This window comes from Monodon monoceros, unplaced genomic scaffold (genome assembly GCF_005190385.1).
Source record: "Monodon monoceros isolate NGI ecotype Baffin Bay Population unplaced genomic scaffold, NGI_Narwhal_1 Super_Scaffold_7, whole genome shotgun sequence".
In the NCBI taxonomy this organism is placed as follows: Eukaryota; Metazoa; Chordata; class Mammalia; order Artiodactyla; family Monodontidae; genus Monodon; species Monodon monoceros.
In genome coordinates, this window is record NW_021703784.1 from 51692017 (window position 1) to 51711715 (window position 19699).

The following is a 19699-nucleotide window of genomic DNA, read 5'->3' on the forward strand; positions in this document are numbered from 1 at the left end:
AAGCTTAAAAAAATATCAGTTTTCTAAGTGGACTCAGGAACGTGGCGAATCTTCTCTTCTCTCCCCGTTTGCTTGAAACAAGTTTCATGGCTTTGCTTTTCTTTGGAGTCAGAGGAAGAGAAGGGAATGAACCTTTGCTGAGCATGTATCCCCATCCCAGGCACTACACAGGGCTGTCCCAACTGTACAAGCCAGGGTTTGAATCTAGTTTTAATGCTTCATCTCCTTCCTGTCTGCCATACACCGTTCTGGTATCTTGTTAGACCCCAGCTCTCTCAACCTCATCCGATTCTGTCCAGAGACCCGGGAGGTTTGGCATTATTAAGATGTTATTGAATATGTTGGCTCATGTAATTGGCTTGGATTAGGAACCAAAGGTCTTAGCAGAGTAACAAGGTGAAGCATTCCATGCTAATGATTCCATGCTAAGGAGATGGTTTTCAGAGGATTGGATTTGCTCTTGAAGGCGTTGCTTAGAAGTCACTCTTCAAACCAGGCTGGGAAAATAAAATCCCAGAAGAACTGCAGACGGTGTGGTTTGCTTGGATCTCAATCTAACGGAACTAAGGTAGAACGGGACATCTGTGTGCCGGGAATTGAAGCCACTGTGGTCAGCGTCTTCAAGGAGGTCCCAGTCTGGTGGAGGAGAAGGACGTGTTGACACATAATTCTAAGACACTGGTAATAAGCGCTAGGTCAAGGGTATGAACAACCTGCTATAGCTGCAGCATTTTTTTCTCCAAATATCCATTTCTTCAGTTGGTAACTTTGTGAGGAGGAGAGCAACCTCACTGGGAGGGTGAAGCCAGAATGTTGCACATAAAGACAAGAAGAAATTATTACACATTCTTATGTATGTACCAAGTGCCTGGCACTTAGTCTCTCTAATCCCTTATGATCATTCCCATTTAATAATGAGGAAATTTAAGGAGCTAAATGGCTTGCCCCAAACCACATAGCTGGTAACCCAGTGGGGTGTGATTAAGACCCACCCTATTTGCTTCCAAAGTCGCTGCTCATGCCACTGTGCCAGGCTTCCTCGAAGAAAGCCTGCACCCTCGATTGTCAGGTGTACGGTACAGCCATCACCATGTCCCGTACTTAGAATGAGGAAATCTTTTTTTTTCCCTTGAAAAAAAACAAGTTTTAGCAGCAGGCATCTTGATGGGAGGGATGCATAATCATCCTCTCCAGGCTGCAGGTGGAGTACATCGAGTCCTCTGGGCAGTTCTCCCAAACAGTGAAGTCAGCCCATAGATGCTGGGTTCTTCATTGACATCCTCCACGGCCCAGCAGAGTCTTGGGTATTCAAATATGTTCCCCTGGGCTCCTGGGTCCACTGCTCCTGTGAAGCTTAACTGAGAAGGGAAAGACAGAAGCAAGCATGCCTTATAAGAGAGGAGGGTGGTCTCCCGCTACCTTTGAAATTCTCTGCAAGAGACTGTAGTCCATGTTGTTTTGGACCTAAGTCAAGGTATTGTCTTTTTTGCTTGATTTGGGGTCACTTTGGGGAAAGCTAGCAGGAGCAAAGGCCCTTGGCACTTAATTTCATCTGAGTCTCTCAAAAGGCAGCCCAGGAAATATCCTGCTTCCCCCCATCCTAGGGCGGGTGGGAGGTATGTTGGGAGCAGAAGGTGTACTGGGGGGTCCGGTGTACGTGTCTGTGCAGGGTCACAGCATGCTTTAAGGCTCACCTGGAAAGGGAAAACACAGGATCCAGATGTCGTCTCCACCACTTCCTAGCTGGGGGATTAGGGGCAAGCTGCTGAAATTCCCCAAAGCCTCATTTTCTCGTCTGGAAGGAATAGGCTTGCTTCCTACGGTTGTTTAGAAGGTTAACTGAGATCAAATATGTACCAGCACCGAACACTCTGCCCAGTGCCTGGCACACAATTAGCTCCCTCCCCTTCCAATTCAAACTGTGCAAGCTTGCCAGATCCATCTTCCTACAGCACACCTCCAATTACATCCCATCTCTGCTCCAAAGCCTTCGGTGGCTCTCTATCACTCATTGAATAATGGCTACTTTCTCTGCCTTGGCTTGCAGGGCCCTGCTCATTGGGGTCCACGTCCCCTGTCAGGTGTGATATCCTCTGCTTCCCTCCACACAGCCCGCACTCATTCTTTTTTTTTTTTTTTTTTGCGGTACGCGGACCTCTCACTGTTGTGGCCTTTCCCGTTGCGGAGCACAGGCTCCGGACGCACAGGCTCAGCAGCCGTGGCTCACGGGCCCAGCCGCTCCACGGCATGTGGGATCTTCCCGGACCGGGACACTAACCCGTGTCCCCTGCATCGGCAGGCGGACTCTCAACCACTGCACCACCAGGGAAGCCCCGCACTCATTCTTTGTCACGCTTTCTCCTCCTGTGACTTCCTTCCTCACACGAGTGCCCTGCCCTGTGCCCATGCCACCCCACCTGACACTATCTCTGGTGCAAGGCTGGGCTTAAACGGTATGCTGTGACTCCCGTTTGCTCCCTGATTTGTCAGCCAGGGTGACCTCTCCATTCCTCCCTCCTCTCACTGTTTTTTCTGTATCCACTTACAAAACTGCCAAGTATTTCCATTACCTGTGGCCATGTTGTCATATTTTCCTTGTCATCCTGTGAGTTTCCCGAGGGCGTGGTTTGCTTCTGAGTCATCGGTGTGTCCTGAATCACACCTAACACTCAACATAGAGATGAATGAGTGAGTGAACAAGTAAAGGAATGGATACACCCTCATTCCGACCTAACTGGATTTCCCTTCATAAAGTGCTAGGGCATAAGTATAATACTTCTAAAACCTTTGACCAACCCATGGGCATTTTGGTTCCATTAACAGTTTGGGTTTCATTAACAGTCATGTGGTGCTTATTGGAGGTACAGCCGGCTGTTTATATCCATTGGGTTCCACATCTGTGGATTCGACCAACCACGGATCAAAAATACTCGGGGGGCAAATTTCTAGAAAGTTCCAAAAACCAAACTGGAATTTGCCCCACTGGCAACCGCTTACGTAGCAGTTACATTGTATTTACAACTACTTCCATATCATTTACATTGTATCAGGTGTCATAGGTAATCTAGAGGTCATTTAACGTATATTGGGAGGGTGTGTGTAGGTTTTATACAAATACTGCACCGTTTTATATAAGGGACTTGAGCATCCATGGATTTTGGTGTCCATGAGGGGGTCCTGGAACCAGTCCTCCTGCATGTGCCACGTGATGACTGTACCTTGAAAAAGAGGGAATTCAGGGATACACCTTGAAAATAAAAGTAAATAGAAGAAAAGGAGTTGAGGCTTTCCCTGGAAGCGTGGCAAAGATGGTGGAAGAGGGGTAGAACTGCAGTTCTGCAGCTTCTTAAAGGGCCGGGGGGGTGGCTTGGATCAAATGAGACACAGATGACGGCCCAAAGCACAAGCTTTGGCCTGACGCTATGGAGGCAGAGTGGAATTGTGTGACCTGCACAAAGGAGAGAGGTTTGAGAAAGACCCTGAGTGTTTCATCCAAGTCACAGGATAGGACTAGGACCCCAGCAGGACCCTTGGGGGCAAAGCCAACAGCTTTGAGTCCTAAAATTCTCAAGGCTCTGGGCATATGGGGAGAGGCCCTTACACAAGAGAAAGGGCCTCTTACCATGTCCGTTGTTACAGTAAAACAATTTCCTGCTCCTCTCTGAAATTTTGGAGAGTAAACTGATCATGAACAAGGCGTAGTAAATAGAACTTAAGGCACAATAACTATTACTGCTCAATAAAATGGTAGTCATCTCCTATGGAGTGTACTGCCAGTTGTTTATTTTAGTGAATATAGCATGATTTATCAGGACTTTTCTAGGTTTACCTCTAAACTTTGTCTTGTTGATTCTCTTTCGGCCCATCAGATCTTCTACCTGGGGGGTGTTCGGGAGCCTAACCCCCGAGGGAAGGGGTACTCTGCACCTGGGCAGAGGCTGGCGAATGTTCCCACCTAATATAGTCACTCTGTGTTTAGAATAATGAGAATTTACAGTAAAGAAACAGGAAATGCAGATGAAGCTAGCAAAATCTCACAGCTAGGAGAGTTTTGTCTTTAATGATGATTACCAGTCATTCCTCACCTTATGATAGACAATAATGTCTTCTTAGCTAGGCTCCTAGGTATATTTGGCAAATAGGTATTCAGGGAATTTCTCCAACAATGACTTTTTGCCTCAGATGCCTAAATGTATCCTTCATGCATTGTGCTTTAGCCTAGAGTGCCTTTTATATAAAAAGCTCCTCCTCTTGCAATGACCTAAGTATATGAGGACCTGCGATCAAATCCCAGCTCCTCCTTTTGCAATGACCTAAGGCAAATGGCTTACAACCTTTCAGCCTCTCCACACTCTTCTTTTGAGTGAGATAGGCTTTCTTTTATTCATTTCAAAAACCTTTATTGTGTACAGATATCTCCTTGGGCACTGGAGGTGCAGAGATGAATCAACATTGTCACAGAATTCTAGGGGCAGAAAGGACCTGACTAGTAGCCTAGTTCAGAATTTTTCTCTTTCAGACAGAGGCTCAAGGAGGGGAAGTGATTTACTAGAGGTTTGCAGAGTGATAAGCAAGTGGGCCAGGGCCAGGCTCTTGTGTGTAAGGAATTCTGCCTGCATGACTCCCAATACTCCCATGCGGTATATCACAGGGAAGATGGGCCCATCCTATAGGGCAGGACACTAAGGTTCAAAAGGTTCAGTGATGTATTTATTTGCCCAGTGAATCAATGGTAGAACTCTTGCAGGGGCCAGTGTCTCGGCCACATGTTCCACACGCTCCCCACCCCCGTCACAGCGTACAGGCAGTCCTTCGCGAAACACTCTACTTCGCTCCAAGCTGCCTGGGTTGTACAGAGGACCGACCTGCAGTCCCTGCCCTTGAGGGGTTTGGTCAGCTTGAGGAAAGATGTCAACAATGGCTGTCAGACAAGACCAGAGGAGATGGGAGAAGAAACGAAGGTTGCAGAGAGTACGTTTGTGTGGGATTCCCAGGGCGTCTGGGACCCCACTTGCTTCTCTTCATGGCTATGGGACCAGTAACAAGCCCCCTCTCCCTACTGGTGTGCATTTGCCCTGACTGCCAGGGACAGATCTGTGAGACCGGGTCAGGGACACCTTGCCACCTCGCTCACTTGGGTCTGTATTCTCTGCTTTAACAGAAAGGATCCCGTCTCATCCTCCAGGATCCGATGGCCCCGGAGAGAGGGCTGCAGGGCCCACGGACACTGCTGACTCTTCAGAACATGCTGACATGGAGCCAGGTCAGTCCCCTTGTCTGCTGTGATTTTCTGCATCATCGACTGCAAACCTGCGGTCTTGATGAGAAATGTCATCTTGGAATCTGAAAAGAGGCATACTTTCTGTTTGAAGGCTTTTGCCACTAAGCCACATGGGGAGTGGAGAAGGTCAGGCGGGGGTGGAGGTGGCTTTCTTGGGAAGCGGATGCAGTAGCAGGACTGGTGGCTGCTGGAAGCCAAAGCCAGCAGCCAGCATGGTGGGCGGACAGAACAGGCAAGGGCCAGCCATCCAGTGAGGATGTGATGGGGGAGCTGGCAGCCAGGAAGCACCGTGCAGGTCCCGGGCCCACAGAGGCCGCAGTGGCCATGAGAGTCATTCTGGGGCCCAGGTCACCAAGGGCGGGGTCCAGAGTTTGGTGGTTACATTTCAAACTGAGTTGGAGTGGGATCAGAGGCATAGCTGGGAATGAGGTAGGAGCAGGTGAGTGGGCGGCTGCCCAGAGGACAGGCAGTCCGGGGGCCAGGTCCAGCTGTCCAGAATGGCTCTCCAGAGGCTTTTCTTATACTGCTGTGCAATGACAAAAACAGAACACACTTGGGGGGTTGGGGGGAAGTAGAAGGATGTTTCAAGCTAGAGAAGAAACACGGCAGAGAGAATGTTCTGTCTGCCATGTTTCTTCTCTAGCTTGAAAGGGAGAATCATACATAGAGTCTGGGTCATGAGGAAGGCTACAGAAGCCGAGGAAGGAGCCAGGACCCAGGGAGTGAGCCCTGTATTGAAAACCTACTAAGAACCAAGCACTTTTTATCTTCGGGGCAATCTTGTAGGGTAGAAGTCTGAGTCTGTCTTGGCTCAGTTAATGCTGCAGTAATAAATGAACTCCAGAATCTCAGTGGCTTAACACAGTGGTTTATTTCTTGCTCTAACCCGGGGAGGTGGAGGGCTCTGCTCTACCTGGTGACTCAGAGGCCAGCCTGATGAAAGCTCTGCCGTATTTTAGGTGTAGCCCCGGGAACAAGTGGCCACCTTGGTCTCCGCAGCAGGGGAAGAGGTAGTCAGAAGGTTAGGCACTGGCTCTGAAATGCTTTGGCCCAGAAGTGACACGCAGCCGGTGGGCCAAAACTAAGTCACGTGGTCCTGCCTGACTTCTAGGCCTCTGGGAAATGTCGATATTTGATGTGCAGTAACTGCTTCTGCCACAGTAGATATTATGATTTCCATTTTACAGGTAAGATAACTGAGACTCAGAGAATTTTTTTTTTTTTGTACATTTCATTGAGTTGTTTTAATCTGGTGTACCTACCAAATAACTCATATTCGGACCTAATAATATTAACACATTCTAAAGGGATTATCAGTAATTTATTTTTTTTGACTCAGAGACATTAATTATCTTGTCTGAGGTCTCCCAGCTAAAAAGCACCAGAGCCTAGATCATTCATAACCTCTGATTCAGTCATTTATTTAGCATTCAGCAGAGACATATTGAATATTGACAAAAAGGCCCAGCACCATGCTAGACTCTCAGGATATAACAGGAAACAAAAACAAAGACGAAGGAAGCCTCTGCTCTCAGCCTGATGAATGTTTATAACTACAAACTTGGATAAATTCTCGGCAGTGGAGACATAATGGTTCTCTGAGGACACCTATTAAGATTTTTGCCTTTCGTAGAGAGGGACAGGTAAACTAGGGTCACATTTATTGACGCACTGTGCCAAGTACTTGACTGATGCATCTCATCGAACTGCCGCAACCCCAAGAGGTAGTTCTTACAATTTGGTTTGTTTTTTTTTTTTTTTTTTTTTGCGGTACGCGGGCCTCTCACTGTTGTGGCCTCTCCCGTTGCGGAGCACAGGCTCCGGACGCGCAGGCTCAGCGGCCATGGCTCACGGGCCCAGCCGCTCCGCGGCATGTGGGATCTTCCCGGACCGGGGCACGAACCCGTGTCCCCTGCATCGGCAGGCGGACTCTCAACCACTGCGCCACCAGGGAAGCCCCACAATTCCATTTTTAAGATAAGAAAACTGAGGTTCACTCAGCAAGGGAAGATGATCGGGCTGAAGGTAAACTCTTCAGCCCCATCCATGCTCACTTGTAAGGAGGACGTGACTGTTAAAATTAAAAATTGAATCTCCTCCTCCACTGCATCTAAACCCAAGAAATGTGGTCTCCTCTTCCTCCTCTAAATCCCCCCCCAACCAGGGCCTTTGTCTCGTTGGTTCCCCCAACATCCCACGGGGTTACATGTGAACGCAGCTCTCAGCTCTGACAGAGGGGCCTCTTGGAGCCTGGAGACGGGGTCGCTCATCCCCACCCAGAGAGCTGGGTCCAGAGCAAGGCTTCTTGAACTCACCTGCAATGAGAGAGAGAAGAAATGAAGAAACATAGGTAGTAGGATCTGAGCCTGGCAGGATGGGGTTGAATTTGAGCCTTGGCACTGGTGGGCTCTTCTGTCTGGAATGGTCCCCCTTTTCTCTCTGGCCTCATCTCCCCCCTTCCTTCCCCTCGCACTTTGTGCTACATTTACACTGACCTCATCACTTTTCTCCCCTCCTCAGCACATGTGACCACCTCCTCTGTCCCCACACTGGCCCAAGCCACCATCTCAGACCTGGATTCTTGCAGTGGCCTCCTCAGGGGGACCTGCTGCCACCATTCCCTCCCAGGATCTGACACAGAGGCGTCTGTTAAGACATCAGTCAGATCAGATCACTCTTCGACTCAAAGCCCGCTAATGGCTCCCCAGCTCATGTAGAGGAAAAGCCACAGGCCTAACCCTGACCCACCAGGACTCACCTGAGCCGGCCCCATTTCCCTGCCAACCCCATTCCTCACTCATGCCAGTGACCTCTTCGCTCTTCCTTGAACCATAAACACACTCCCACCTCAAAGCATAAGTCATAGAAGCCTTTTTCCAGTCTTGGAGAGAACTCTTCATGCAGAGGGAACAGCAGTGAGTAGATCTCCAGGTCACCATCCAAGGGAGCAAAGCACTGATGCGGCTGAATCAGCAAACCAGTGTGTTTGCTGCTCAAGGAGAAGCAGGAGGCCACCAGCGTGAGCAAAAGTGGCTATAGAGGAGGTGAGAATGGACGGCAGTCCTCACTCTCTGGGTCTTTCTGTGCCCCTCTTCTGTTTCAGTGTGTCTAGGTAGCATTTATCTCCACCTAACGCATTGTATATTACTCTATAAATTTAATTGTTTTCTGTGCTTCCCCCATTGGAATGTAAGCTCCATGAAGGCAGGAAGTTACCTTGTGCTGTTCCCCGCAGGGTTCCTACACCTGGAACAGTGCCTGGAATGTAGCAAGTGCTCTGCTTGCCCAGCAGGGCCACGCCCCTGCAGCTCATCACACAGGCACTGTCCCCCCCATCCCCATGGGCCCGGGCAACCACGGATCCTCATCTGTAAGCCCCCGGTGCCTGGCACGCAGGTAGGGCCCAGTTACTGTTTGTTGGCCTGAGCTGAGTGGACCAGAGCACTCTGGGAATTGCAGCCCAGGGGCCCTGTCCTCCTCCTCTGCAGGTTCCCTCACCCTCAGTCAGGAGGCAGGAGCCCTCGCTGCCAACTGAGTCGCCTCTTGCTCAACACCTGCCTCGGAAATCAGGAAGATGAGGCAAATGGGACACTAATGAAATTCAGAGAGAAAACTAAATTGGGAGGTGTTGCAAACACCGTGGAGGAAGGAGATGTGATTTAAAAGGCTCACTCTCTCTCCAGGGTGGGAGGGGGAGTGGGGGCATATAGAGAGCACTGAGCTGGAGGGAGCATCACACAGTCCCGCCGCCGACACCTCCGTGTGGGGTGGCCTGTACATCACTTTAGCTCAGGGGCTTCACTGTTCTGACTTTAAATGAGGGGCCTTTTCTTTGCTTGACTCATTCGTTCATTCATGCCTTCCCACCACCTTGCCAAAAAAGATGTGAGTGGGCTACCAAATTTTAATTGATTAGTTAATTAAGACCAAGAGCATTTAACGCAAAAATTAAGGTAGAAATTAAGGGAGGAAAATTAGGGAAAGGAAAAAGAAAAGATGATCGGGTTCTTGGGAAGGGGGGTTGCAAACCACTCTCCACAGGATGGCACAGATTCTTGTGACAAGCACATGGGGCTGTGAATGTGAAAGATCTTTAGGGATAGGAGAGCTCTGGTCCCGTTGCAGTAAGGATGACCAATGTCTCAGAGTACTTCCTAATCCATTGTCTGTTTCTTCAGTTACAGGCATTGGCTGGCTGCTGTGTGCCAGGGACCCCTCATAGCTCACTTTTTTCTCTCTATCTCGTTGAGGGCTCACAGTACCCTACAAGGCGGTCTTTCCAAGCTTGTTTTAGAGATGAGGTGATTGAGGCTCAGAGACACTGAGGTGCTTATCTCTTCAGCAAATGGTGCTGGGACAACTGGAGATCCACATACAAAAACATGAAGTTAGACCGCTTCCTCACACCATATACAAATATTAGCTCAAAATGAATCATCCACCCAGCACCCTGGTGGGTCCCACTAGGGTGAGCATTGCCGTGGAAGAGTGCTGGGAGGTTGAGCACTCCTGTTGGCAGGCTTAGGATGCCAGGCAGAGGAGCTGGGATGTTCTGTTATTCTTGTTTAAGAAATGAGAAGCCACTGAAAGGTTTTGCACAGGAATTGATGACTTGATCGTATAAAACTTACATGTGCAGAGGCCTGTAGTCATCAACGGGCGGATAAAAGTCATCCACTACCCATTCAAATTCACTAGCAAATAAAGTCATGTCAGTGATCTAGAAGAGACGGGGAAATGAGGAAAAGGAGGAGGAAAGAAACTAACAGCTAATCAAGCACTCACTGTGTGCTAGGCCTTCACCATGTTATCTAATCATCACAGCAGTTAGGTGGTATTTTCTCCATTTTACAGCTGAATAAACTGAGGCATCCATTCCCTCCCCTCCTTTCCCCAGGATACCTTACTAGTAAAGGTAGTGCAGATTCAAAGCCAAGTCAGTCTACTTCTAAAGCCCACGATTGCTTTTCCCACAACTCCACCTGGGCTTGGCACTGTTTCTTTGACCTAGCATGTTTACTGCTACATCCTGCTCTTTTAAAAATGCGTTTCTATCTTTCAAGTACACTTTTTTTTTTTTGCGGTACGCGGGCCTCTCACTGCTGCGGCGTCTCCCGTTGCGGAGCACAGGCTCCGGACGCGCAGGCTCAGCGGCCATGGCTCACGGGCCCAGCCGCTCCGCGGCACGTGGGATCTTCCCGGACCGGGGCACGAACCCGTGTCCCCAGCATCGGCAGGCGGACTCCCAACCACTGCGCCACCAGGGAAGCCCTCAAGTACACTTTTTAGCTCTTGGAATGTCGAACAGGAACACCAGTTATGCTTTTTTGTTCCACCCTTTTGGAGTCTACCATGGCAGCTCCCCTGCACACAGCAGACAGTCAATAATCTCGCTTCTGTATTGTTCACTTTTCATAGAAGACTTGGCCATTATTGAGATGTTAGCTATTAACTAGCGTTATTAGTGACTCAGAGACTACTGAGTGGTCAGGCCCTGCTAGAACCATCCATCCTGGTTGGCGATGGGAACCTGGAGGTCAGAGGGCTTGGGACAGATTCATTTTGCTCGGGTCAAGTTGGAGAAATAATCCTAATTGGAACATCCTAGTTCTTGTATAAATACTGAGTAAGGCAAATAAGGCTTCTGAGGCTAAGAATGTGTTGTCACAGATGGTGCCAATTATGGCAGTGAAGCCAGGATAAAAGAACATTGATTGAACTCGTTCTGTGGGTTAGTATCTGTGCTGGGCACATTGCATATTTTATTCTCATTATGAAAACCTATGTGTTTTGGGCTCTATGAGATAGAGAGACTCCCATTTTCCATCAATCAAACAGAGACACAGAGAAGAATCTTGCTCAGGGACACATATGTCCTAGTACCTGGTGGAAGTGTGGTATGAAGCCCAGGTCTGTTTGACTCGCCCTTGGGGGTCACCACGCTGTTCTCCAGCTGGAGAGAAGATGCCGAGTCTTGTCCCGGTGAGGCGCCGTGCTTCCACTTGTGAGGTCCGGTGGTCCAAGCAGTGCTGCCATGGCCACCCATACCCTTGTGCTGGTTTCAGGCTCTTTCTGCCCAGACCATCTGTTTATCCTCCAAGATTCCTTTTCCCTCCCTGAGTTTGCACCTTCATCGTCACTCCAAGCACATGGCATGCCCACCACCCTACCATGCTACCGGCCTCTTTCAGTACCCTGTATCTGCTTAATCAATGTCTGGGCTCAGTGAACACATAGATGGTCTTAGGGGGAGGAGGAAGGATCTGGTGACCTAAGATGAAATCTAAAAGGGGATACAGATGGAGCTTGAAACTCAGGAGTTCCCTATTTGCTCAAAAGAGGAATCCCTGTGAGGGAACCATTTTTGGACAGCCTCCGCCAGTGTTTTGGGAAGTGAAAACCAGGCAGCTGTAGAAGCCGAGGGTGGAGCTCTGCCCTTCCCCGAGGCCTGCAGGGGTCGGGGTTCGTGTAGGGATGCAGCCACTGCTGCGGATGTCCCTGCCCTCCTGCACCCCCTTTAATGTAATCCCTATTTACCTGTCCCCCATCACTCAGGCTGCACAGCCCTGGGTGTACAGATTGATTGCAGAACCATTTGTAAACCTGCTTTATTTCCAAATGGGAAAGGCAGTGTCACTCCCCTAGGTGGGTTCAGTGACCAGATCCTCATAAAGGTAGGGCTTCCTCCCTGTCGCTAGTGGCGTCTTCAGCTGCGCATCTCCGTGGCTTTCGCCAAAGCAGCCCAGGTCATGGCCTGAAGGCCCTCTTCCGAGGCTCTAAACCTCTGTCACCACATTGCCTTGGCTCACCTGCTGTGAAATGGATGTGCTTAGCTATCTTCCACCCCCCACTTCTTTATGAAAGCTCCCCAGGTGGGAAAGAACAGCCAGCCAGCATCTCTTAGCACAGAGTCCTTTGCCTCTTTGGATTCTAACCCTGGTGGAGAAGCCGAGTGTGCAGAAAATGCTCCACGAGTGAGAACAGACATTCGTTGGGAACCTATTATATGTCAGCCACTGCACTAGGCATTTCACAGTCCATTTAAGCCTCACAACTACCTGTGAGGTAAGCATTGTTATTTCCGATTCACAGACGGGGCCGTGGAGCCTCAGAGAGGCTTGAAGTCACACATGCTGGGAAGTGGGGGAGGCTGGAATGGAATCGAGGGCATCTGCGGCCAAGCCCGACTTCTGCCCGCTGGGTTGAAATTAATAAGAACAAAGCAAGAGCCACCGTCGGCGGCGTGCTCATGACACACCTGACTTGTATTAACTCACTGAATCACAGCAACAACCCAGGGATATCAGGCACTGTTACCGTCCCGATGTTACCCATGAGGAAACCAAGGCACAGAGAAGTGCTTTCAGAATGAAACATTTTCTGAAAGTGGGTGATCAGGAGGTAAGCCCTAGCAGTCTGTCACCGTTGGCTGCTCTGTCATATGTACGTCTTGTCTGAAATGAGCAGAGGCCTTGCTCATAGGATATACTTAATAATATTTGGTTACTGATAATTAACTCCACGATGTTCTTGCTACCCACTGGAGTTGGAATCCTGGTTGCTCTTAACAGCCTGGGCTAGCCACTGAGCTGCCCCTTGCTGTGGGAGACTTCTAGGTCAGGGGATCCTAGAGGTGGAATTCCAGGTGTTAGGAGTCAAGCATGGTAGAAGGATATATAGTGGAAGAGAGCAGGCTCTACAGTCAGGCTGGTGGAGTCCGAGCTGGCTTACCAGCTCTGGACTCTGAGCAAGTTACTTAATCTCTGCTTCAGTTTCCTAATACATGAAATGGTTATAATAAGAGCCCCTATCTCAATGGACTATTGTACGGATTTAAAATCTCATAAGATGCTTATAATCAGGGGTAACTCAAAAACCAGGTGCCCGATAGCTGAAGTGTTGTATCACAGAACATCAGTTGACTGTGTTGGACTCAGGAGGTGATCTAGTTCCATGCTTTCATTTGCAGTTGAGGACACTGATGCCCAGAGACAAGCAGTGATTGGCCCAAGACACACAGCATTTTAGTTTTCTGATTCCAATGCTAGGGTTCATTCTGATACTACACACAGACCGTACATAGAACAGCCTCAAGAAGCCCATATGTCAGTCCCATTTATAGAAGTTTTAGTTGGTTATCTGTCAACCCGTTTTTATCTTTTTTGAGAGTCTGTTCTTTGTTTATGCTTTGACTACTCTTATATATTTCTTTAAATATTATACACATTTATTTTATTTTCGGTATCTGATCGTTTTAGTACTGTAGTACTAAATCTGATCGTTTTAGCACCTGTAGTACTCATAGGTGTGATTCTTTCGTTCATTATTTCTGCTGTCTCTTGCTCACGGTGGCTCATTTCCTCCCATGTTCTGTGAATTTTCAAATCATGGGTTCATGGTTGTTAAAACTTTGTGGGGCTTCTTGGAGGCCTGAGTTGAAAATTCATCGGTCCAGAAAGGAAGGATTTGCATTTTCTTCTGCCAGGTGCCTGGTGGAACCATCGACTTGGGGTCACTTTACATTCAGTGCTCAGCTTGGACTTAGGGGTCTTTTCTGGCCACAAGGTAATACGTAGTCAAGCACCAGACCCACGTGAGGACCATTTTGTGATTGGGAGTTTTCAGAGGAGACTTTAAAAACTTTTCCTTTCCCTTCACCCAGCCCCAGGGCCAAGTTTCCTCACTGTCTCCTTTTGTGGGGTGGAATTTAGTTTTTTTCTGATTCACCTGTTCATTAAGGCATAAATGTCTCCCTTTGAAATCCTAACCTAAGTGAGGTCTCAGTCTGACTTCTACCTTTTGAAGGACTTTGACTATGCTGCTTTCCTTGGACCTTTAAAACTAAAATCCCCAGACCACTAGGGACTGGCAGATACCCCCCCAGGACTGTCCCCCGCTCAGTGCTTGGGAACCTCTAGCGATTTGTGATATCTCGTGGTCATCTGACCTCTGAGTATTTCCTTCTCTTTCTTGACAGGTCATCTCTCTACATCTTTTTCATATTTATTTGTTTATTTATTATTTACTTATTTATTTTTGGCTGCACCGGGTCTTAGCTGCAGCACGCGGGATCTTTTAGTTGTGGCATGTGGACTACTTAGTTGTGGCATGCGGACTCTTAGTTGCGGCATGTGGGATCTAGTTCCCCCACCAGTGATCGAACCCACGCCCTCTGCATTGGGAGCATGGAGTCTTACCCACTGGACCACCAGGGAAGCCCCTCTCTCTCTATTTTTTAAAAATTGTTTGTTTATATGTTTGTTTGGTATTTTCCATGTCCTGCATTAGGGGAATTCCTTAGAGTGAATAAGCAGCCATATTGCTGGAAACGGAATTTGAAAGCGGTCACCACTGTCTTTCTTTGGTGTGAACAAGGAACTTCATCAGCTAGGACTTCCCTGGTTATTATGGGTTGGCAGTTTATTGTGTTTTTGCTCCGGAGTCCGTGAAATACGCCAAGAGAGCCAAGGGGAAGTTTCCAGGCAACAGGCCAAGCCCATCTCGCAGTGTCATCATCTCTCTTCTGAGATCTCACCCTGTGCTCATCTTAACCCCACAGGGGCCTTGACCAAGAACCTTACCTATAGATGTTGTCAAATGAAAACTCTGATTTTCTGATAACCTTGAAGCAGGCCTGCGTGTTACTGCTGTGATCCAGCCGTCCCCAACGTGATCCTTGCTAAAGCTTTAGCCATGTGCAGCAGAGGCAGCGTGAGCATTTGCCCATTGGTTCATTCACTCCACAAACATTTACTGAGGACCTGCTACATACGGTACCCATGTTAGGCCTTGAGATGCAGAGATGGATAAGCCATAGTCCTTCCTCATGTGTACAAGGACATTTGACCATTGTCTGATCATTGCTTTGGCAGAATGAAACTGGAGGCAGAAGGGAGCCAACCCAGCCTCAGGTAAGGAGGTCTAGGCAGGCTTCTCATAGGAAGTGACAAATGAATGTAAAGTATGAGGAACAGATAGCACATCTAGAGACAAAAAGACCATGACTTGCCAGTCCCTCCAAAGAAAACATGGACACTGCACTTGAGAAGAGATGGTACATCTTATTTTCCCCTCCTGGTTTGGGTTTATGGGGTAGACATTGCTGTCGTCCACTCTGGGGCCAACACTTTGGTCCCGCTATAATGTACACATCCTCAACAGGGGCACTGTCATCCCCAAAGGGCGAGATGGGTCCTTGGGGGTTACGGGCGAAAAGAAATCTCAGTTATTACAATGGCTTGTGGTCCTCCAAAGAGTCCAGTACATAACAAATATATAGCATACGTGTGGTATTAACATTTCATGGGAAGTAGGGGAGTTTTGGGGAAAAAAAGTCTATAAAGTCTTCTTAGCAGTAGGGTTTTGGGAGTGCGGGGTGGTGGTGGGAAGGATTATAGTGACAAAAAGACAGAACCGCTGGTGTAACTGGATGAGCAGACGTGTTGGAGCCAGATATACCTGTTCAAAGCCACCTCTCTCACAACTGATATAATCTTGGACAAATGAATAGCTCTCTCTGTGCCTCAGTTTCCTTATCTGCTACATGGGATAAGAACACCTACCCTCACAAGGTTGTTCTAAGGATTCAATGAAATCATACATGTAAATCTCCTGGCACTTAGTAGCTACTCAGTAAATGTTATTAGACGTGAGTTCCCTGCCCCACCCAGCCTAACGTATATGTGTTCAAGAGAGGGCCCAGAGCTGAAGGAACTTGTTGCAGAAGTTGTTTTCATTGCAGACCATGAACAGCCTGTATAGGAGAATTCCCCTCTGGGGCTACGTGAATGTGCAATGTCCCAGAAGCTCTTGGAATTATCCAAGAGAGGGATCGGGTGATCCATGTGAGTTATCAAAGACAACATTTCCTGGTTCTCCCTTCAGAGACACAATTAATATTCAGCCTGTTTGGAGCAATTAGTGTCAGGGAAGCTGACACATGCAGGTGGAGTTAAAGCTTTTGAGTGATTGTCTTTTAAGGGAGAGAGCCTGGGATTTCTCCCAGGGGTTACTAGTTAATTTGGGAGGCTCAACTCGAGCTCTTGGCCTCTGTACCACCATTTAGGGAAGACACTGTTGACCCAGCGCCAGCCAGGTGGGGTGTGAGTAGGAGGGAGTAATCTGTGGAAGGAGGGAGGAAGGATAGCAGGAAGAGGAGGCTTGGGTGGCCTTTCTTTGTTACCGCGAGACTCCATGCTTCGCTCTGTCGGCATCCTCACCAGTGCCCCTGTGAGGGCCTGCAGAGATTAGAGTTACCGGAATAGTGCTTGGCACAGAACAGGCCCTCATTACGTATATGTTGAACAAGTCATGAACTTTCTCCCCTTCCCCTGATAATTATAACTAATATCATTACTAAATACTGTGTTGTTTTACTGTTTTATCTCAACCCTCACAGTAACTCAAACTATTATTTTCACCATCATCATCCCCATCTCCCTTTTACAGATGAGGAAACTGAGGCTGAGAGAAGTTAGGACTAGGTTGCAGAGCCAGGGCAAGAAGCAGCTCACCCCGCTTGGCTTCCAACCCTGAGCTCACGTGCACTCTGCTGTCTCTGCCTCTTCCTGAGGGCGAGGCCAGAGGCTGGTGCAATTCTGAATCCCAGTAGCTGGCACAGGGAAGGGAGAGAGCCGCGCCTTGCAGCAGTGGGCCTAGCTGGCCCCCTCCCCCAGCACCTCTGCAGCCCCGATTCCCGTCTAGGCCTGTCCGAGTCAGGCGAGACTGGAGCGCGGCCGCCTCTATATCACTGACACGCAGACCAAGCCCATGAGCGGGGAGCGCGGTGGTGCTCCTAGGGGCCTTCTTTCTGACACCTGCTCTGTTTCCCCACAAGGCCTGTCTCCTGCAGTGATGAACGGTGTCGGAGTGGGTTCATTGCCTCTGCTCGGCACGTGCCAGAGCACAGGCCCCACAAATCCAAGCACGGTCTGGAGGAATTCGCTGCAGCTCCCCCAGCTCCTTCAGCCCCAGCGGACACCCCTTCCTCATTCTTCTGCCCACCACCAAAGGAAACACACACACACACACACACACACACACACACACACACACACACAAGAAAGACAGGGAGTCGGGAGGCACTGGAGATAAACTAGGTTATGAAATAATGAAATCACCTCTCGCTCTGTAAAGCACGCTGCTGTTGGCCTGTATTTTCCTGTCTGTTCTCTGGTTCATCTTCACAACGACCGTGAAGGGGTGGAGGGTTTGCTGTTGCCGTCTCAGCCGGCAGGCGAGGGCATGCTCAGCCCTGGGCACTGCGGGTTCTCTGGGAGGAGTTCCAGGGCTGGATGACCTTTGACATCTTCTCACCCAACCTCCTCCCTACCTAGACGCCCAGAGCGGGGAGCATTCTCCTGCCCACACAGGTGGTAAGTGGCAGCACCAGGGCTTGAACCCGGAACCCGCTGGCTACAAAGGCCACGTCCTTCCCCTCCTTTGTGTGGGGGTGTCTCAGGAGATGGGAGAGAGGCCCTGGACAGCCACTGGGCCCAGACAGCCGGTAAAGTATGGGGACCCTCAAGGAGGACAGCATCCAGGTTTGGAGAAATACTGACCAAGCGGCTTCACCGCGCTTGTGTCTTGTGCTGGAGGCTACGGGATGGACTCGGATCCAGCCATGCCCAGTGGCGGTTTAGAGTGGGGAGACAGATGGAGCAGGAGTGGGTGATGTGGAGCTCAGTGGGTCTGGAACACTGGAGAGAGGATGCTTCTTGTGCTGGTTTAACAACCTCACCGGGTGCCTGCAATTATGGACAGAGGTGTTGCCTTATTCTCCAAAACAAGAGTAATATTATCTCACTGAGATATTAACATGCAAGGCAGGGAAGAGGCTCCAAGGAGCTGGGCCTTCAGGGGTGTTGAGGAGGGAGCTCAGGGCGGCCTCCAGGATAGCGTCCTCGAAACAGAAGTCTGCTTGTGACCCTTGTCTCCTTAGTGATTTTCTGTGGCTTCCCCTCGCCTCCAGAGGAGCCCCAAACTTCTCATAGTGTCATAGCAGGCTCCGTAGCATCCCTTTTCTCAGAAGAGTTTGTCATCAACAGCAAAGAGCTCAGGCTCTGGGTTCAAATCCTGTTCCTCCTTCCAAGGTGTGTCACCAGGAGCAAGTTTCTTAACCACCGCGTGCCTCTGTAACTTCGCGTGTAAAATTGACACGACAGTAATTTGTCATGGTGGTGGTTGTTAGGATCAAGTGAGATGTTTCACATAATGCTGTGGGCACAGCGCCTGGCCCATAGCATTTTCAATCAGTGTGAATTGTGATATTATTATTAGCAGCAGCAGTGGTAGCAGCTGTAATTATAGTACTTCCTTGCCCCAGGGCCTTTGCACATGCCTTTCCTTTGGAGTGGGGAGCCCTTGGGATGCTTTGAGCCTGTCAGAATCTTCCTCATCCTCCCGAGCCTGCCTGGAAGGTGAGCTCTGTGGCAACCCTCCCTGACCTAGGCCGGTGCCTTGTTCCTGCCTCCCTCCAAGGATGGGTCATCACAAAGCCCCCTGGGCTTCTCAGCACGTTGGTTCTAGTTCCCTGGGCCACACAGAGCATTTTTGGGTGTCTGGGGGCCTCCTGAGGGCACCAGGCAGCCCCCATGGGATGTTCAATAAGATGAATCTGTCACTGCCCCACGCGCTGCCCAGGACTAAGAAGGTCATAATTGATGTTTGCAGGGATTTAGGCAGAGCACGTTAAAGCTACCTGGGCAGAGGCGTGGGTGGCACACAGGAAGCCAGGGCCACCCCTGTCCCCCTGCACCTGGCAGTAACAGATAGGATCAGGGTCTCATTATCCACCCACTGGAAAGAAAATCCCCAAACAGCTTTAACCTGAGGTTAAAAGGAAGTTCCCAGTGTTTTCTGTTTCCTTCCAACTGGCTTTCTCTACTCCAGCACTGTTCAGACAGCCACTTTGCTGCAATTCTGGAGTTTTCTCAAGGGCCTCAGGAGATGCCAGACTTCACTCTGCCTCCCTTGAGTGCTACCCCCGTTTCATCTGCTCTCTTGGTGATTTTCCCATTTGGGGGCAGCCCACCCACACACCCAGGCCAGAGAAGGAGCTTGGTGACCAGAGGTGGCATTTTTTCAGACACTTGCCCCAGAGGCTGAAGGATTTGGACAGGCTTCCTTGCACCCACGTGAGGCTTAGGATTGCAAAGCAGGTAGGTGCCTCGGTCCCACTTCCTGAACACCAGACCTGAGGGGGGGCCAGAGCCTTGGTCTCAGTTGTCACCCTGAGCCCTGCACTCTGGGCCACCCTCTTGTCTGCAGAAGAGTGGACCACATTAGTAGTATCCCTTCCTCCCTCCCTCCCTCCCTCCCTCCTTCCCTCCCTCCTTCCTTCCCTCCCTCCCTCCTTCCTTCCCCCCTTCCTCCCTCCCTCCCTTCCTTCCTTCCTCCCTCCCTCCCTCCCTCTCTCCC

General features: G+C 49.6%; 1 protein-coding gene across 1 annotated transcript in view; it reads left to right on the plus strand.

The window, feature by feature from the left end:
- Window positions 1-19699, plus strand: part of TENM4 (teneurin transmembrane protein 4) — a 740944-nt gene that overhangs the window by 224620 nt on the left and 496625 nt on the right. Inside the window, exon 4 of the mRNA XM_029207627.1 lies at window positions 5162-5263. Coding sequence (XP_029063460.1) covers window positions 5254-5263 — 10 coding nt within the window. The 5' untranslated portion in view covers window positions 5162-5253. The remainder of the gene's footprint in view (window positions 1-5161; window positions 5264-19699) is intronic.